General features: G+C 38.6%; 1 protein-coding gene across 1 annotated transcript in view; it reads right to left on the reverse strand.

Moving 5' to 3' along the window:
• HMCN1 (hemicentin 1) overlaps window positions 1-19,776 on the reverse strand; it is a 179,625-nt gene that overhangs the window by 133,165 nt on the left and 26,684 nt on the right. The window contains exons 2-4 of the mRNA XM_052666768.1: window positions 14,190-14,260; window positions 10,521-10,679; window positions 9,895-10,017 (exon numbers count right to left, since the gene is read on the reverse strand). Coding sequence (XP_052522728.1) covers window positions 9,895-10,017; window positions 10,521-10,679; window positions 14,190-14,260 — 353 coding nt within the window. The remainder of the gene's footprint in view (window positions 1-9,894; window positions 10,018-10,520; window positions 10,680-14,189; window positions 14,261-19,776) is intronic.

Genomic DNA, 19,776 nt, shown 5'->3' on the forward strand with positions numbered 1-19,776 from the left:
ACTAAATAAAATAACTAAATAATAACTAAATAAAAGAACATAGATAGAACCTTAGGCCTCATCAGACTCTGTTACAAAAATTCTCCACTAGAGTGCCGTCAGATGACTTAGTACCATAAGAACCCAGGTCCTGCAGCAATCCTGAGATGGCAGACTGAAGAAGGGCAAAATGTGGGCTACCAGGGTAAGAAAGAGCCTTGTAGCACCGGGGTGAAAAAAAAAAAATAACAATGATACTCAACATCTCTGCAATAACGTTACTCAAGAGAGAAACATCTTTCCTGTAATAGCTAGTTGCTATTCAGTAACTGTTTAGATGAGCTTTGAAATGCTGGAACAGGAACCACAAGGTTTCATGAAGATTTTACATTTTACTTTTAGAAATTAGACATTTAGGTCCAAAAATGCTTCTCAAAGTAGCTTCTGTCTGTTCTACTAATATTATTCTACCACGGCCATGCCTCTTTTTTTGTGTGTTAGGCATATGGGAAGGTTTCTAGCTAATTCCAGGGTCTTATGTCCATAGTGATGTTTTTAAACAAACTGCAATATTTAATGACCCATCTGAATTTTCAGAAGAAAGGAATATTCCTATCTGGATTAAGTTTAAACTTGTTTTGAATTAAGCAAAATACATCAAGTCGCAAGGTAAAACATCCTTGCAGATGCTTGGATAGTATGTAAATCATACTGGTATTTATACATAAAATTATTTCTTAAACTCAGAAGTGCTAATACTACATTCTTAAAAATTTTGTCAAATGAGACTGTAACGTACAAACAATGAGTCAAAAAAAAAAAAAAAAAAAAAAAAAAAAAAAAAAAAAAAAAGCCTACATAACAATTTAAGTTCCCAAAATACACTTTTTGGAGGCTCCTCCTCATGATCTTTGCCTCTTCCCAAGTCCTCACCGGCCTTCCCCTGAGCAGGAAGCACAGCAGTGGACATGGTACAGATGGCAGCCCACCCATCCAGTGCTCCGGGACCAGTTCTGTGCTTAACACTTTCATTTATAAAGAGTTAGAAGGTCAGACCTAAGTGAGCAGCTTAGCTCACTCTCATACACTAGCTTGCGAGAAAAGCTTCTCTATAACTAATTGAGCTTACTATTAAAATCATCACAATAAAATTAACTAGAATTCCATTTCTTCCTAGTGCAGCTTTCCTACAGGATCACTTTGCAACATGATTCTGCTTGCTGGAATTAACCCCAAACTGCCTTTTGCCAGCAGTTCTCCCCTCTTCCCGCTCATGCCCCCCTTCCAAAAAACTTACCAATCATTTTGTATGAATTAATTTGTTTTTCCTGTTACAAACATAGCTACCCGTATTAGCAAACAGATGAAAAAACCTCAAACAATTACATGTAAGTCAATCTGAAAGCACTACAAAAGCTGAAGAACATCTATCCACATTACAAACCGACACAAGATACCTAGCCAAGTTTGCTCCAAATCTTTTCTGCAATTAATAAGAAGTGATTTAATTTTGTTGGAATTACAGTGATAAAACTACTAATGGAGAACATGCGTGATCCCAGTGATCCCAAAGCACCTTGTGGAATCTTGACTTACCTATCACTGGGGTCATGCTGCAAGCCAGATCATTAAAGGATCTGGATTTTAAAAAATTTCAAAGAGGGAGAAGATGTCTTAAAAGTAAACAAAACTCAATAGCACATAGCTTCAGTAAAATAATTTAAGAGAAGTCAGGTCTTTCCAGTTTTGAAAGAAAAAGGCTGTGGGTTCTCCCTCTAACTCTTAGTCCTACATGATATTAATTCTCTGTAGAGCAAATTTTGCTTTCATACAGCATATATAACATCAAGCTACCACAGTACCATGTTACAGCTTAAAAAAATGGGAGGAAAGTGGGAAGTCCCTCCAGTTGGAAATTCATCATCAGCATGCAACTGTTTATTTCAAAAACAAAATCCCAGTCTAAACTAATACTTTTATGAACTCCAGATATCCTTTTTGGCAAAGAGTAGTGCTCAACTATGGAAATGGTTCCAAAAGTTTGCTTTATTTCAAAGGTAAATTAAATGAAGCCTTGTAGTCCATCACTGGAGACATGAATAACAATTATTATTTAATGATACCCAGCAGTTTAGCGTACTTTAAGAGAACAAAGAACTAGAAAATGTGTTTTTAATAAAGTGAAGTGATTCCATTCCTTTTCTACTCCCTTTTACTATCTGACCCCAATAAACAGTTTCAGTTAACCATCAAGTCAATTCAGGCAACATTATGCCACAAAATTCCATCAGCAATTCAAGCAGCACTGCGAAAAGTGAAGCCTGCCCATCAGCTCAGTTCTGCACTGGTCCATTGCAGAAAAAAAATGGTATATTTGCAAGTGTGATGATAGCCTGGTTATTTTAAGGAAAGTTGCTGTCTTTGAACAGAAGAAACATGTCTGGCATGCTTCCATTCCAGCCTCTTCTGAGCCATCTTTCTTCACACGACAGCCTGCCAGCACCTTCTGTGCATGTTCTTCAAGAGACCAACCACCAATTATTTTGGGGTTTGGAATGGAACCAACTTTTCAGCTCTTGGCTTTCCCATTGAGACAATCCAACACAGTGCCCACTGCATAAAGCAGGCTGGTTTTGGCAAGGCAATCCTGTCTCTTACCAGAAATGGAAGCTAAGCCTCCCTGATAAATTCCATTAAACAGTTCACTAATACACAATCAAATTGGATAAAAAGTCTAACCTAGAGAGCCCATAACTGTCTGTTTTACTGAGTAACACAAAAACACAGGGCCAGGAGACAGCTTCTGCATTACTCTGTCAAAGTTCGTTTGATTGAACTACTACTACACGATGCCAGATGTCTGCATAGAAACAAAAATAAGTTTATATGTATTCACAAGACAACACATTTCAGAAGTTGTAAATCATAGGGTTGTATTCTGAATGTGATAGCTTACAGCATTCCCAGTATATCTGGGAAAGTTTTATCATAAATTCACTTTAACAAAGTAAGAGAGATATGACACACCTGAGAGAAAACATGTTGAACATACCACCATCATTGCACAATAAAAAAATTGCATTCATATGATAGAAGACCACTAAAATTCATATGACCAGATTCCTTAAGGAAGTCTCAATATAGAGAATCCACTATGTTTTCTGACAGAGAAAGGGAATCATCCATGGATTGAACTCTATCCAGGTTATCACTAATGAGAGCTTGGTCTTTCTTCCTCTAAAACAGCAACATAGTCAGATAAGGACGTGAATACATAGCACTATCAGAGTTTTGAAAGTACCTCCTACTTCTGTAGCTCTTACCACATGTTACATTCAAAAACAAACAAACAAACAAAAAACTACCTTAAAGTTCGCATGTTCTTCCACCTAAAAAGTCTAAGAAACAACAATAAGTAGGATCCTCAGCAAAATCTGACAAACAGCAAATGTTAGGACAAAGTCTCAGACACACATGCCAACTATGTCTAAAATTAGGCAAATAGAAATGTATTTTCTCATATAAAAATAGGTACATATATTTACATACAAAGTATTATTTTCAGATCTCCTAATTCCTTTATCTAATTTTAGATTGATTAAGCTAACAAGGGTTCTGTCCTCATGCCTTTGTTTTTAGTTTGTGCACTGGCTTCGTGTAACTGCAAAACCGTCACTGCCTTAATCCCTTTATACTTTTTTACCAAGACATGAACAACAACACTTTCCTGTCTCACAGAACTGTTATGGGAAAAGATACAGCAATGTTTATGAAGTCTTTGGATGCTACGGTAAACCTTAGCTACAAGTCCAGTTTATGAATTCTATGTAGGCTGGCTGATGACTACAAGGCTACTCAAGAGTTCCCTTAGAGTGGAATTTGCCCTTAAGTAACTTTTGCCCCAGGACAATACAGTTTATGTTGTGCAACTGCCATTTCAGAAAGAAAAGAGTGCACAAAGACTTCTGCTTCTAATTCAAATACATATCAGAATATGAAACTACAGAGAGTAGCTAAAATTCAGAGCAGAACCTAACCTCAATTTTTAAACGAATGTTTTGAGACCTTTCAATTCCAAAAGTGAAAGTGGAAGCCAAGAGAATGACTCAGCTGTCTTCACTCCTGCAGTAACTTGCTTGTGTAGTTCATTTTCTTCCTCCAAAGCTCAATAAGCAATTCTGGGAGATCCATTTCCCAGCTCTCTCATTCCAGTAAGGCTTGAAACACTGTTGCAACACTGGTTTTAAAGTAGATTTTTTCCTTTGGGACCATTACAGAAAGCCCCCAAAATTGCAACTTTTGTTGCTCTTCCAAAATCTTGATGAATATTAACAAAGGGGAAAGGACAAATAGAAAAATAATTTTTAACACTTCTCCAGAGAATTTGCTCTTGCAACTTGCCCTGCTGTCAAATCACTTCTTGGAATGCACACAGAAACCTGGAAAATATATGGAACATGGTCTCTATTCCCATTTGTTTATTCTTTGTCTCAAGAATATTTCTCTGACAGTCAAAGTTACAAGATTTGAAGTTAACTGTTTCATTGCTTAACTATGTGTATCTTCATATTTCCATCCAAAGTATTCCAATGCTTTTAAATGCATGTGGAAAAACATGACACAGACACTGCAGACACTCAAAATTATACAGTGAAAATAAATCTACACATTATACATGTAGGCTGCTCTGAATGTAATGAGTCCTATTTATTTCCATGGAAACTACAACAGACACAAAGAGAACAACAGCACTGTTTGATAGAGCAAATTCTCAGCTACAGAGTGCTGTTTTTCAACAGTCACCAACACTAGCTGTGCACTTCCTCCACAGATGAACAAGAGTCTGCATGCCACACTAGTAAAAACCTGCACTAGCAGAGGTGACCCAGGGTTGCTGTTGTCATTATTGAGACTTGCCAGCCAGCCCTCAGTGTGCTCACATCCACTGTTTGATCAGCAAACACTGACAAATGTCAATGGGTGCCATTTTTTTCTGCATGGAGGAATTCAGTGACATACTTCTGTTTCATACACACCACTATGTCAGACACTATTCTGTCACACTGCCCCTCTGCTTCCACCTTGCATAGTAAGAAAATGCAATGCAATACTGGCAGGAAGACTCAACCTCTACTGCTACCCTGCAGCATCTGATGCACAGACTCAGATGTTAATGATCCAAATCATTTATTACAAGTTCTCACATCACTTATATTCCTTCACAAGTTTTCTTTCTCTAGCTTTCCCATCCGTACCTACAACTTTCCCATCCACTTTTCCATGCCAGCAGAGCATTCTACAAACACTCCTTAGCCACTCATGTGGGCACTTATCCAATCAGAGCCATCAGACATTCTTTCTTCTTCCGGAGGTCTCCTTGGTTCTCATGCTGTTTGTCTTGCTACACAGCTGTTGCTCTGAGCAGTTTTTCTTGTATTCCACATACTGCTATCCCACTAATATTCACCTATGTTGTTATGAATCAGCATGATAACAGAAGAGGCATTACTGTTGGAGCAGCCTTCGTGGATTAAAAAAAACAAAAAAACAAAAAAACAAAAAAAAAATTTAATAAAAAAATAGTTTATAAAATAATTTTAAAAAATAATAAATAATTTAACTGAATCTCAAGCACTTCAAAGTTAGGAAATGTGGGTATTAAGTCTGTTTTCAATTGTCATTAAAACATCCTATTTGCAATTGCAAGGGCAGTGACAGCTCGAATTTACATGCTCATGCTATTTTTTCCATAGAACCCAAGTTCTATGTAGTACAGAGAAAAAACAGCTGTAACCAGTTTTTCTTCCCTTGCTTAGCACTTACTGTGCAGCCTGTATTTCCAAAGTAGAACCATACTCTCCCAGGTAGCAATGACCTGCCTCTGCCATAAAACCATTCCTTCTTTTTCTACAGTAAGGCATTCTGACTGCCTGGGGGGAAGGAGAAGGCTGCAAGCAACACCAGCAACCTTAACTGCACACAGTAGTTTTGAGCTTTTCACCTTTGCATTACTCTTTTCAAGCAATAGAGGGGCCTTTTGCTGTTTTAACAAAGTGAAACAAAACACTGTTTCCACATGTAGCATTATTTAAAGTTCCATGGTTCAGATCCACTAACCTGAACTACACATGTTTAACTTCTAGTTCTCCATCCTCGGTGAGGACTAATAGTGAAAAGAAATAACATGCTTTCCAGTGGGCTTTAGAGACTTCTATTCACAGCAAAGAACTCAGTGTGAAGAATACTGGGTTCCAGGCCAGATCGATGTGAACCTACAGGCAGGAATCTTCTGTGCCTTCCCTGCAAAAATGACTCCTTTTTTAACGCGTTCTGTTACTGGCCTGATCCCAACTCCATCTTCTGTTCCCTTCTTACCTCATTTTATTCACATCATCATTTATACTAACTCACTCAAATTCCAAATTTCTTCTTTACGTTTATTTTTAATGTAGTCTCATTCCCCTTGCAGGTCACTCAGTAACATCCTCTTTTATGTCAGTGTCAACACAGTGCCTGCAGTCGTCTTCAGTCATGTTCAGGTCTCCCAGTATTCCAAAACTGTATGGACAACACACTTTTACTTTTAAAAACTGTTAAGAAATCTGTATTTTTAAGAAGCCGAGGAAAAATATTTTGAGTGATGAGAAGGTGGGCTAACATTTAGAAGTTAGGTTAGAGTGAGAAAAATCAAGCAAATGATGTACTGAAAGAAACAAGGAACTCTTTCAGCTCACCCTCTTGTGAACGCCTGGTTCTAGTCATACTGTTCACTCATATTCATCAGACACAGTAATGACTGATTTTTATCTCAAACAAATCGAGGTGACCTGAAGGCATGATTGGAATAACTGTGGACTAATTCTTCTCCTCTGTTTTTAAACTGTAACAAATTTATATTCTGCTGATCATCACCATTCATTTGAATACCAGTTCTGGCATTGCTACAAACCCTGGGGCATCAGAATTATTTCCAGGAATTTCCTTACTTAACACCCTCATAATAGAACTCTGCATGGTGTAACATAACTTCAGTTCAAAACTAGTGTTGGCTGGAAATAAACTAATAAAACTGGATGCGAGTATTAAAATGTAGAATCTGTTCTTAATGACAGAGTTTAACTCAAGTTTAATGAGGATACTTAACACATTTTAATTTGGAGTGTTTTGTACTCCTCAACCTTAATTTGCAGTCATGGAACATCACTGCAGACAAAGAAATGTCAGCCTAATGAAAGCCCAATCCCTTTCAAGATTGGGATTGGAATGCTTTGATAAAAGAGCATAATAATCTTCCTAAGACAGAGGAAAAATGAGAATGCTGCTGTTCTTTTAGGTGGAAGGACTTTTCCAACACAAGAGGATAAATATCTGAAAACCAGGGGCCACTTTGCAAACTTTAAAACTGACGTGTACTTAATTAATTTGTAGTAAAATACAGTAGTATTCACAAATTTTTAATAAAAGTAGAACTAAGAATTTTAATATTAAATCTTTCCCTTTTAGGAACGTGAAGCACTTCTCCTCCTGTACTGATCTTGAATCATGTTACCAAATTTTATCACATACGATAACATTTACTTGGAATCATACTATTAGAAACTTACAACTCTGTGCTCAAAAACAATAAACATTACATCTGGAGATGATGGTACATCTGATATTCCATATTAAGGAAAAATCTAGAAGAATTTTAGATAACAAAACCACAGCTTGTATTTCAGACCTTGAGAGTATTCAAATTAATCTAATGCACAGAGGTTATGCCACATTTTTCAAAATATGAACCTCCTATCATGGTGTGAGAAGACCCTAATCCAGCAAATAATAGCGCTCCTAAGGGAGCTACCCAATATCTTACACTGGACTGAAGTCAACACAACTATGTCAGCTGACCATAATTATTACCAAGTTAACTGTAGTTAACTGTAGTTAACTGTTCAAACTAGTGTTTGAAATCATAAAATCCTTTTTCAGAAATGGAAAAAGAAAGAAAATAAAAGGCAGAGTGATTTCTTAGTCTTCTCAATAACGCAAGCACTGGATAAGTATCAAGCATTGTTCTGTTGTGTTTCCTTGTAGCTAGTTAGTAATATTGCCTCATTCTGCACACCAAGGGCAAGGATGGGAGCAATAGTCTGTAACTATACACCAAAAATAGCTTTGTTTGTTTTTTTTAGGGGGAGTAGAATGATCCAAAAATGATTTTGTCTAACAAAACATGACACTGGCTTGGCAGGGCATTCAGTCAGTGATTTGTAGCTCTCCCTAATCTACACTTTAGCATTAGCTGTTTCCACGCCCAAAACAGTGACTACATTTTACATTTATGAACTTCATTTTTCCCACATCACTGACTCCTCAGATAAAAAGGACAGCAAGTTCAGTGTCTGTTGAATCTTGCCTGAGGCAAGAGATGTGCTATAAACAGCTGATGCAGATAACTTATATTTCCTGCTCCTTTGCATCTGCATACTGAGGAATATGTTCCTTGAAAAGTAATATTGCTGATGCAAAATCTGCAGCTAAGGCTTTATCTGGGATGTCAGACTTTTGGTAAGCTCATTTTCTCCATCCCTTATCACAGGGACTTTTTAGTATATATTTTACTTTAAATAATGTAATGCAATTTGTTCAGCAGTTATGGTGGAGAAGTTTTGGAAGCATTGTAAAGTTTTAACAAAGGGATCACTATGAGCACTGAAAGAAGATGCAATTATATAGTGCAGTACAATCTTCCACCCTTGTACCCACCCCAGGAAACAAAAACCCTGCAAGAATATCACCTACTGATATCATCACTCACTGATAGCAACCTCTTACGCACAGCTCAAGATGAGAAGTCCCATTCTGTACAAAGTGATTTTAGGGAGTCTTCTGAGAGAAGTTTTATCCTCCTTACACAAAAATTGCAAAATGCAGCTCAGAAACTGTACTGTCCCTACAGCCAATTTCTTTTCCTCAAACTTTTCCCCTAATTTTGGAAGGATTAATCATTGGAGAAGGTCGTCCTTTTGATCGCTTCCACATCATTGCCTGTACCTTATTACATTCCCAATAAGAACTTCAGTCTTCCTAAGCAACAACAGCAAAAAACTGCAATTCATCTCCAATGTTTGTCACTGTCAAATTTTTTACAAATGAAGGGAATTTTTTTTTTTTTTTAATTTAAAGACCTCATCCAGTTATTGCAAATGCTGTTTACAATGTAGAAAAAATTCTACCTCCCTAAATAACTAAAATATGTTTTTGTCTCTCTCCAAATTATTTTCTCATGGATTATTGTAATTTCAATTCTAAGAATCACTGTAATTATCAAAGAAAACATTCATTCAACACTGTGGGTCAGCAATTACAGGGAAGCATTTCACCATGACTCAAAATTATCATTTGTCAGCAGAACTGTCAAGATTATCCAAAAAATAATGTTGATTAAAACGTGATTATGGTTAAGTGTGAGCACCAGAAGCTTACTAGTTTATCCATTCACAACTGAGCCTTATGTGAAGAACTTTTACATCCTGGCTTCCTAGCAATCCTTTATTTGCTAACAAAGTATTCATTTGAAGCTGATATTGCATTCTCACACAGAATGGGAAAGCCTCTGGGCTGACTACTCACATGACACAAACCAGCTCCCTGTATTAAAGCCTCTCTTCCTGGAAGCCTTCCAACACATGCAGAGGGAACCTGGTGAAGGTCTGTTTAAATATGACAGTTTACACTTCCCCAACATAAACAGAAGTCACAGAGTGAACCCTGATATTGCAGAAGCAAAAAGAGATAAATACTGAACAAAGCTCATGTATCAAAAAGAGAACATCTAGAATTTCCCCTTAACTACTCTAGACCACAATGGGATCATTTAAAGATCTGAACCTCTACCCTGTTCTATACTGCAGAATTTGGAAAATTTACCTCATTAACTTGCTTTTTGTCTAAGTGAAAAACTTGACCAGAGCTTGTTGAGGCAATTTCTTCATAGACTTTGTAACCAATATGATCCCTGTCATCACAGTCTCCAGTTAGCACAAATACTACCTGTATTAAAAAGAAAAAAACAAACAAAAAAACATCCAAGTCATTTGGGACGCAGTGCAAACTTTCACTTGAAAACATTTTAAAGCTAGCACAAAGACCTGATAGCAGAAGTGCATACTTGGCATGGGCTCTTATTACTTTGCAATGAAGTAAGGAACAAACAAGAATCGCTTTATAAGTGATACTCATTTATAAGCGATTGGACATCTCAGAAAACCTGTCTCAAAACAACATAAGAACATCCACGTAACTGACACACTGACCAAGCATATATACAAGCTTCATTTGAACTATTTAATCCACAGCATTAAAAATAAATGTTCCTTCAAGTTTTTATTAATCAAACATCTCTACTTAAAAAAAATAAAGTTCCTAGAATGACATTATTTTTACTGTAGAAATGGATTTCACTGATCCTCACATAGTGGAATTTTACCCTTCAGTACAGAGAAAACATGGCATTAAAGATGTAAATCAACTTAGGATGTAAATCTCTCATATACCTGTGACTGCTTCTGTTGAATGAGCTGAAGTACTTCATGGGTGAGTCTATAGTCTTTGGATCGTGCATCAGTAAATACATAGATGAAAGAACCAGGAAGAGAGATTTCTAGAGCAATCTTAATTGCTCCAATGCTCATCTCTGGACAGTCTCCACCACCCTGTTTTCAAATAGAAGAAGGAAAAAAACAAACTTTCAAAGGAAAAGAACGTACCAATTAAAGTATTTTCTCTTGAGAAAGTGTCTCTTTTGAACGTTTCATCTTCTATTCTTTTATTTACTCCTCTCCCCCCCACCTGTATGTTTTCTGCAAAGTGTCACAAACTCACACTTGAGCAACATCTAGAAAAATTACTCAGGGAAAGTGAAGTCAGAGGAGAAAATTGCTCTTGGACCTGAAAATGGCCCGTGTCATGGTCACTCTTGTCTCTCCTGGGAGAGATGTGTCAGTCAGTTCCAGCTCCTGCACCAGCCCCATTTCTTTACTCACACGTTCCTTTCCTGTCTGACAATGCAATGGCTCCAGCAGCACACAGCAGTCACAAGACGTCACAGTCACAGAGGGAAGTAACCTCAGCCATGCAGGACTGCTCTCCAGGAGGGTATTTGGCTGCCAGGATGGCAAGGACTTGCCCTGAACTTCCCACAGTGGGGCAGGCAGTATGAGGGGCTCAACAGAGGACACAGGTGATGTGCTTCCCAGTCACCCATGCTGACACACAGACAGCTGCACAGCTGCCAATTTTTCAGACCATTCATTTAGGGCTTCCAAGAATGACTTTATTTAACGTTACAGAAACTGACAGAATTATTCTTTTTCATTTACATAAAAATCAATTTCACATATTGAAGACAGAACTTTCCAAATAGCTGAACACAAACTGTAAAACCCAGCCCTGTGAACAGCAACGGATCTCTGCATTTTCAAGATTACTATTAAAAGAAGTAACTTTTATATTTAATCAACATGCCTGCTAATCAGCATACCTTCACACATACTCCACAGGCTGGGAAGGAAGAAGAAAAAAAATAATGCAATTGTTGCATCTAATTTTTAGTACTTCAGGGCAATCAGAAACTGTTTTGAGGATAAACATCAGGGAAAAAAAGGCCGTGCCTCCCACAGTTCCTCAGTCCTCCAGAACTTCAGTTGACCACAACCAAATATTTTAAATCAGTAACAACTTTTCAACTCTCTGTAATTTTGACCCAATTTCATAACAAGAGTATCTTAAACTTCTAATCTATGTAAAAGAGAGTTACTTGCCTACTTCTGTATGTAGTCTTACTTTAATGGAAAAAATAAGTAGTAGACTCTGGAGTGCATGAAACTCCATGAAAAGATAATTTTCCAAAATTCATGTCTGAACTTCATCCTAGCAACGTCTGTAAGGGACAAAACAATATACACTAAATGATACTGTACTCAGCGCTGGTGAGGCTGCACCCAGACTGCTGTGTTCAGTTTTGGACCCCTCACTACAAGAAAGACATTGAGGCCCTGTAGCACGTCCAGAGAAGGGCAAAGAAACTGGTGGGTGTCTGGAGCACAGGCCTTATGAGGAACAGCTAAGGGAATGGAGGCTGTTTAGTTTGGAGACTAGGAGGCTCAGAGAGACTTTACTGCTCTACAACTGCCTGAAAGGAGGTTGTGGCAATTTGGAGGCCAGTCTCTTCTAGCAATAGTAGGAATGGCCTCAAGTTGTGCCAGGTTCAGGTTGGACACTAGGAAGAATTTCTTCTCTGAAAGAGAAAGTCGGGCACTTGAATGGGCTGCCCAGTGAGGTGGTGGAGTCACAGCCCCTGGAGTGCTCAAGAAATGTTTAGATGTTGTACTAAAGGACATGGTTTAGTGTGGAAATATTGGTGGTATGCAGATGGTTGGACTGAATGATCTTGGAGGTCTTTTCCAACCCTGGTGATTCTACGGTTCTAAGATTTTTTAACTTCTGCAAAGCAAATGTTATCTTCAGCAAAAGAATCTCCCAATTAAACCCGGGAAAAACCTGGCAAAGTCAAGATAATAGCTTATTTCTGCAACTACCTTCTAAATATAATATCTCTATTCCCACCTCTAGTTGAGGAAAAGGAATATTTTCTTGACTAGTTTGAATATAAAAAGAACAGGACTTAGTTTCTCTAGAGAGATGCACACAGACTAGTCTTAAACTGTTGTCAAATACTAACCGAAAGACTCTGTCAAATGCTGTCCAAACATTCCAACTGTTCTGTACTCAGAATATTTTTGTTGCAAGGATCTGCATTTGTCCTGGTGCTCAAGAAGAAGTTTTGGAGTTTTGGCCTATTTCTATCTAAGATACGTAAGATTCCTTTAAATAATTTAAGTTCATCTTAATTTTAGTTTTGTTCATTAATGAGAATATTTGTTCTACAACTTTAACTGAGAACGATTTATCTCAAGACTTTCACTACTTTCATAATATTCAGTCATTGCCGTTCTAGGTGAATTATCCGTAATGAATATTACAGAAGTGTTCACATTCTCTGAAAGAACTGCTGCAAGATATCCTATCAGTCCTTATCTAACCACTTTAATTTCTTTATTTTGGCCCTTCACCATCTTAATCCATTATAGTAAATTGTTTTTAATTCAGCTGAACGAACACACCTTGAGAATAATTATGAAATTGCAGTCACTGATGATTAGAGAAAAATTCTTAAGTCAGATAGTGACCTTTAAACAACTTGTTAGCAAATTAAGAGTTTTAATTTCCTGAAAGCTTCATCTGGTTCATATCCTTTTTCAAAACAGTTAAAATTATTTTCCAGTAGCTAAAGATGGGACCAATTTTTAATCTTCCTATAAAAGAAACAGAAAAAGCACAATGGCTAGCATTTTCTCCCTCCTTGAAAATTTACTATTGTTTTCTCAGAATTTCAACCTTTCTTGCAATTTTTAAACTATTAATTCTACCCTAACTAGCACCATTGGCTTCTAAACAGCCTTAAACCGTTTATACCATTTGCCCATTTCTAAAACACTGTCCGTAAAGCCAGAAGCTTGTTCAGCAGTATTACCTCAGACAGTGCTTGACTGAAGAATTGGATTTTCAGTAAAGCTAACTCCACTCCAATACTTCTCTTTCCTTCCAGCACCTGATCCAGATATCATTTGCAACTCATTCTCACAGAAAAAATCATGGGAGACATATTATGGTGGTTCAAAATCCATCACTTATCTCCTTATACCAGGTTACGTGAGTCAGCCTGCTACCTTTGAATCATTAGATGCTTGTTAACACAGGACAGTGAAGGAAGTGTCTATGTCGCACCTGACAGGTCTTAAAAGAGTCCTTTTGTACATTAATTAGTTAATTAGATCTACAGAAATAACTTACAGGAAATAATAAAACAGCTCATAAAAGTATCTGTGAACAAGTGGCAAAACTAATAGGATTCAAAATAAGTATTATCATTGACTAACTAGTCTTTCTTGTGTTATTGATCAATGAGCAAAGTATCCATAAAATGATGTAAACTAAGACAAAGTAATTAACTATAATCATGAATGCAGAGAACAAGAAGATGATAGTTTTTGCACCTATATCTACATGAAGCATTACAGCAGAAGCACTAACAAGAGACAAATGATCATAGGGAAGAAATAAGGCGTATTGCTAGAACTATAGAGGATGAACAAGTCACTCACCTGAACATAAAGCTCCCGGAGTTCAAACTGAAATTTCTTGGGATCTGTGGTTATCGTCACTGGACCAATTTCTGGGATGGAAAAAAAAAGGAAACATGTAGTATGAGGAAGACACAAAGCAATCAGGAGAATTTCATCTGAAGAGATCATGATTTTTCAGATTGATAAAATCTGAAAAGAAAAAAAAACAGCAGTATTAAAAACAGAAAGGAGGACTCAATAGAATATTCAGCACTGAGATCTATAGTTTCAAACATAGTGACTCCAACGTCATTCCAGCATTACCAGCTTCTGAGTGTCATAAGCATTTATAGGTACATAGCATGTTCTGTGTTGTTTCTTTCACACACATTTACTTATATCCATCACTACACTGCTCTCATTAATTAGAAGGGAACAAAAAATCCCAAAAAGTGGCTGCATCAGAAAATAATGAAATTTACCCACACAACTGTTTCTGGAAAATGTGAAGAAGTATCAAATGTGATACTAGCTGCTTTACCTGAGGCTGCTATTTCTTGACAGTTTATCTCAATCTAACTTGGCACTCAGGCACTTCATTCTTTACCCGTCCTTGGCACACACTGCAGCTGCTGCTACTGGCACAAGGACAGGGCATTCATTGACCTGGATTAAAGTGCTGAGCCAAGCATACACAAATAAGCAACACCCATCACTAAATCTACTACAATCACACATGGGTTTGCTTGGGGGTTGTAACTGTGAATGCCCTTGCTAAAGGTAGGCTTTTAATTTGCTTAAAAGTCACCAAAAAGATGACAAAAAAGCTTTCCTAGAGTATGAAAGTATCCTGATGGTTTCTTATAGGATTTTGATTTGATTTTGATTCTTGTGAATGTTATTTACTGACCAAGTAGAAATGCCTCACTGTCACCGGACGAGTCATTGTAAGGACTTCCCCACAGTGTTCACTCTGCCATTCCCCTTCTCAGCCTGGTAACATCCTTTGGGTGTTCCTTACAGCATATGCCTGTAACAAAGCTATCTCCAAAGTGTTCTGCTTAAAATCTATCCTGCCAGCCATTGTTCTAAGGCATAGAATAGAATGAGTTTTATACCTATAGTAAAACCACAAGCTCTATTACTCCGTCAATATAAGGATTACATTTTTCAATTCTAGGGCAGCAAATCCTTTGGAAAGGCTTTTTTTCCCCATAATATATAGATATGAAAAGTAACACTACTTCAGCCAAGCTAAAACAGCCCATCCAGCACAGATGGGTGAGCTGTGCCTTTCTCCCCAGGCAGCGGGGTGCAGATGCCAAGTGCAGACCCTGCCTGCAGGCCATGGGATCACACCCAGGCGCTGGCTGCCCTCTGCTGTGAGCTCAGCGACCAGCACAGCCTGGGAACGGCATTCAGCCACAGCTCAGGATGGGGTCTCAGAAGCACAAGGCTGCAAATGGAAGCCAGAACAAGTGGTGTCATGGAGAGCTGCCAGAACAGAGAGCCCAGCAGTGGGACAGTTGCTCCAACCAGCTCTGCGGCTGTGGGCAAACAAGGTCCCAGGAAGGGCTCCACCTCTTCAGGAGATCAGCTGAGATTCTCTAAGGGAAGAACAGCAGCGACACCAAGTAAGTCCCAGCACAAGAGAGCTGCCAATCCTCTCAGAGCCAGCTCTCTGATGGATGCCAGGAATACCCCTGACTTCAAGCAGACTGCTAGTGTTTTGGGCAAAACAACAGCTAGTCTGACACCACACAAACTGTTTACTATCTGTAGAAGGCATCTGGAAAGGCAGCACCACACACAACTCTGGGCTTCTGTCACCTCGCCTGGCCACCACACAGCTGGAGAAAGGCCATTCAGTACTCTTCACTCATACCCTATAGAGGGGTACCACTCAAGGTATGAACTGTAATTGGCTCTCACCATCCAAATGCCTGTAGCTTGAACCAAAAGCCCAGCATCAACTGTTTCTCATCCACAATCATGCTGCCATTGAGCCTGTGTGACCTGCATGCTTGCCAGAAGGACTCATCAGCCTTCAAGTTTTTTCCTCACTATGCTATACTCTGAGCATATACCATCAGAGACTGTCTCCTCAGCACAGGTGAAGACAGGCTTTAAAGCACTCAGAACAGGCAAGAGTGAGAAGACAGCTACAAGTGCTTTCATTTCACATGCCAGCCAGGAACCATCTCCAGAAAGGACTTTAAAAAAAAATGTAAGTGCTCTCATTTAGCACCATGAAAACTCTTAGAGAAGGTGAAACGAGGAACACAACAAAATTTCTGGCAACTGTAATGTTCAAATCAAGTTACAACTGTCAGTCCTGATGCAGGTGTGAAGAATGAATGAACAGATGCAACAAGACTGAGACATGACTGCTGAACTACACTGGTGTGAAAAAATGACAGACCACAGTAGAGAATTCTCCTAGCATCCAAAAGATGCTAGCCATACAGGACAAGCACGCAGGCAGAGTTGTTGAAGGAAGTTAAGGGGTTTAAAAGCAATCATCCCCCATGGTACAAATATATTCCCAAAAATACGGAAAAGCTTTGTGGAATTAAATTAAGACATGAAAGAAGCATAGTATTTTATGTTAACTTGCTCATAACTGCTACAGATATAAAAAGATTCATGTATTGGCATTCAGAACAGTTTCTAGTGTTTGCGTGAAAGCACATTTTTGTTCTGTGCATCATCCTGATGTTTGAGAATCCAGACATGAGCCAACAGTGTGTGCTCACAGCCCAGAAGGCCAACTATATTGTGGGCTGCATTAAAAAAGGGGTGGCCAGCAGGAAGATGGAGGTGATTGTCCCCCTCTACTCAGCACACGTGATGCTCCATGTGGAGTGAAGCACAAGAAAGATACATACCTCTTGGAACAGGTCCAGAGGACAGCCACTAAGATGATGAGAGGGCTGGAGTACCTCTCCTATGAAGAAAGGCTCAGGGAACTGGGCTTGTTTAGCTTGGAGAAGAGAAGGCTCCAAGGAGACCTCATTGGGGCCTTCCAGTACTTGAAAGGAGTATATAAAAAGAAGGGAGAATGACTGCTTACATGGGTTGATAGTAATAGGACAAGGGGGAGTGGTTTTAAACTGAGGCAGGGGAGGTTTAGGTTGGATATTAGGAGGAAGTAGATAGGAGGAAGTTTTTCACACAGACACTCTAGAGCAGGTTGCCCAAGGAGGTTGTGGATGCCCCATCCCTGGAGGCATTCAAGGCCAGGCTGGATGTGGCTCTGGGCAGCCTGGTCTGCTAGTTGGTGACCCTGCACATAGCAGGGGGTTGGAACTGGATGATCATTGAGGTCCTTTTCAACCCAGGCCATTCTATGAATAGCAAGCACCTTGGGAAAGCCAAAAACTACCTAGCGTGACACATATTCATAATAATTGCAAAGGCTGTTTGCAAATTTGGCATCTTATCTTGATCTTGATCATGTAAAACATCTGTACTAAATATCTGTTTTAAATGAATGTATTAGAACAATCTAGCAGAGGAATACAGGAGCCATTTACCTACTTCTATCAATTCAGAACACTGAATTTGTTTGTTCTGGAAGGAAAACAACAATGCTGATACCTAGTAGCAGAAGGAATTTCAGCAGATACGCCAAATTATGTGGAGTTCTTTCAGCCAAAAAAAGAAACCCTTCATCTAATTCAGAGCAAGAACGTCTCTCTCAAATATCCAGAATTAAAAATGACTAAACAAACACCGAAACCAAGCAAAGACAGAACCATACACCTTTGGATGCTTTCCAAAAAAGAAATAAACTTCAGATTTAGTACTCTATGAATTGGAGTGGGGGAGCACAACAGCAAAAACACCCTGATCTTTAATACCCAATGCAATTACAATTGCCATTTACTAGTTCTTGTTTAGCTACACAATTTGGTGTTACCCCCATTGTAACTCATTTGCTGGTGTAATGTCAGTCATACAGATCGTAAAATCTATCATCTTTGTACTGATGTGGAAGTGTAACCCTTTGTAGCCTAGAACTGTACAGGTCAAAGAGCAGTCTGAAGTACTGAACTCATTATAAATAGCTGACATGTAACTCAGATATTCAGCACTGCTGAGTTCACTCTAGGTCTACTCTCCTAGTCTGTGCCTTACAGTCATTCGTGCAAAAGCTCCAGGGTAAGATTTGACAACAAACAGCATGCAGTATGTAAAGAACAGAATATGAAAAAATGGGGATGGAGATCACACACAGGGTGTAGTTAACATTCATTCATCTCATGGGTAAGGCAGAACTTCATTACTTCCCATCCTGTTTCTCCATCCAAGTGACGCTTCTTAGTTACATCAATTTTGACAGTTTTTAGATCTGTAGGCTAATATACATTTCATATACGCACACATATATCCACCTCCCACACACCATTATTTTTGTATCAGATCCATCTCCCAGTCTTGTTTCCTGTACAGAATCTCAAACATTTGTCCCGCTAGTTTTAAACATGACACAGGATTGGGAATGATCAGCTAGGACATCTGTGATGCCTAAACAGAACTAATGCTCAAAAAAACTGAAGTGCAATTATTCCTTAAAAGCTATTTTCCAGCAGTGATGTGCATTAAGTTTTATCTGATGAAAGAATATGACTTGTTCCGTCAAACTTCCCTTTCTGTATCCAATCAATTTTAATGCTCCGCCTATAATTCTGAAAGCCTTTATGATTCACTGCTTGCCAAGGATAACAAAAATAATGATGAAGTTACTCTTCATAAGCCCCCAGCCAGCTGGCTGTCCTAGGAGCACATAAGCAGAAATCCTTAATTTCTGAAGAGCAAATTCGGTGCTACATGTCAGGACTTTACACAGCTGCAGTCCACTCACAAGCTTCCACCAGAGGTCACAAAATCACAGATTTATAGGAGTTCCAATTATGACCCCTGTGGCTCCATTTCTTTCAGCTTTCAGACTCTAACCTGGGTGTAATCATATTCATGTTTGAAATGTCCAAGAATTGCAGTGAACAACTTTTGCCAGATTCTTTACCAGGCAAAAAAGAAGCCAAACCAAACCAGCAACCTCACATTAGATGAGCAGCCTTAGTGCAGCCACCCTTCCTCCCCTTCCTTTTCTTTTTTTTAAATTAGTTTTTCAGCCTCTTGACTTATCACTATTAACTTTAACATGCAACTTCAACTTCAAAGGCTACTGACTGGAAGAAGACTGTTTGCACATGCAGCTTTTATGCTTCCCTTGGATAATCAAACAAAAGCCAGGCAGATAGTCCATGCATACTGTGAGTCACTGCCAAGCAGTCTGACACTGTGAAGCATTATTGCAGCTTCATCTTCACTTCACCAATGAAGACAGTATTCACCCTTGTACACCTCACTCTTCACCATCAATCTTGATGCAGCAGACAAAGTATGAATGAAATCTAGAGACCAAAGGTGCAGGAGAGGTTTTGCTAAAAAATGTGCCCTAAACGGCACATGTGCATTAGCATTTCCCATTCTTACAACATCTAAGAGCTTTGTGAGTGTTTTGCTCCTGATGGTTCTGGGGTGGCTTTTTGTTGTTGTTGTGCTTCTTTTGCGTTGTTTTGTTTTAGAGGAAATTATTGGTGGTTAAAAAAAAGACACT

Source organism: Tympanuchus pallidicinctus, unplaced genomic scaffold, assembly GCF_026119805.1.
Source record: "Tympanuchus pallidicinctus isolate F22 unplaced genomic scaffold, pur_lepc_1.0 scaffold7, whole genome shotgun sequence".
Classification (NCBI taxonomy): domain Eukaryota; kingdom Metazoa; phylum Chordata; class Aves; order Galliformes; family Phasianidae; genus Tympanuchus; species Tympanuchus pallidicinctus.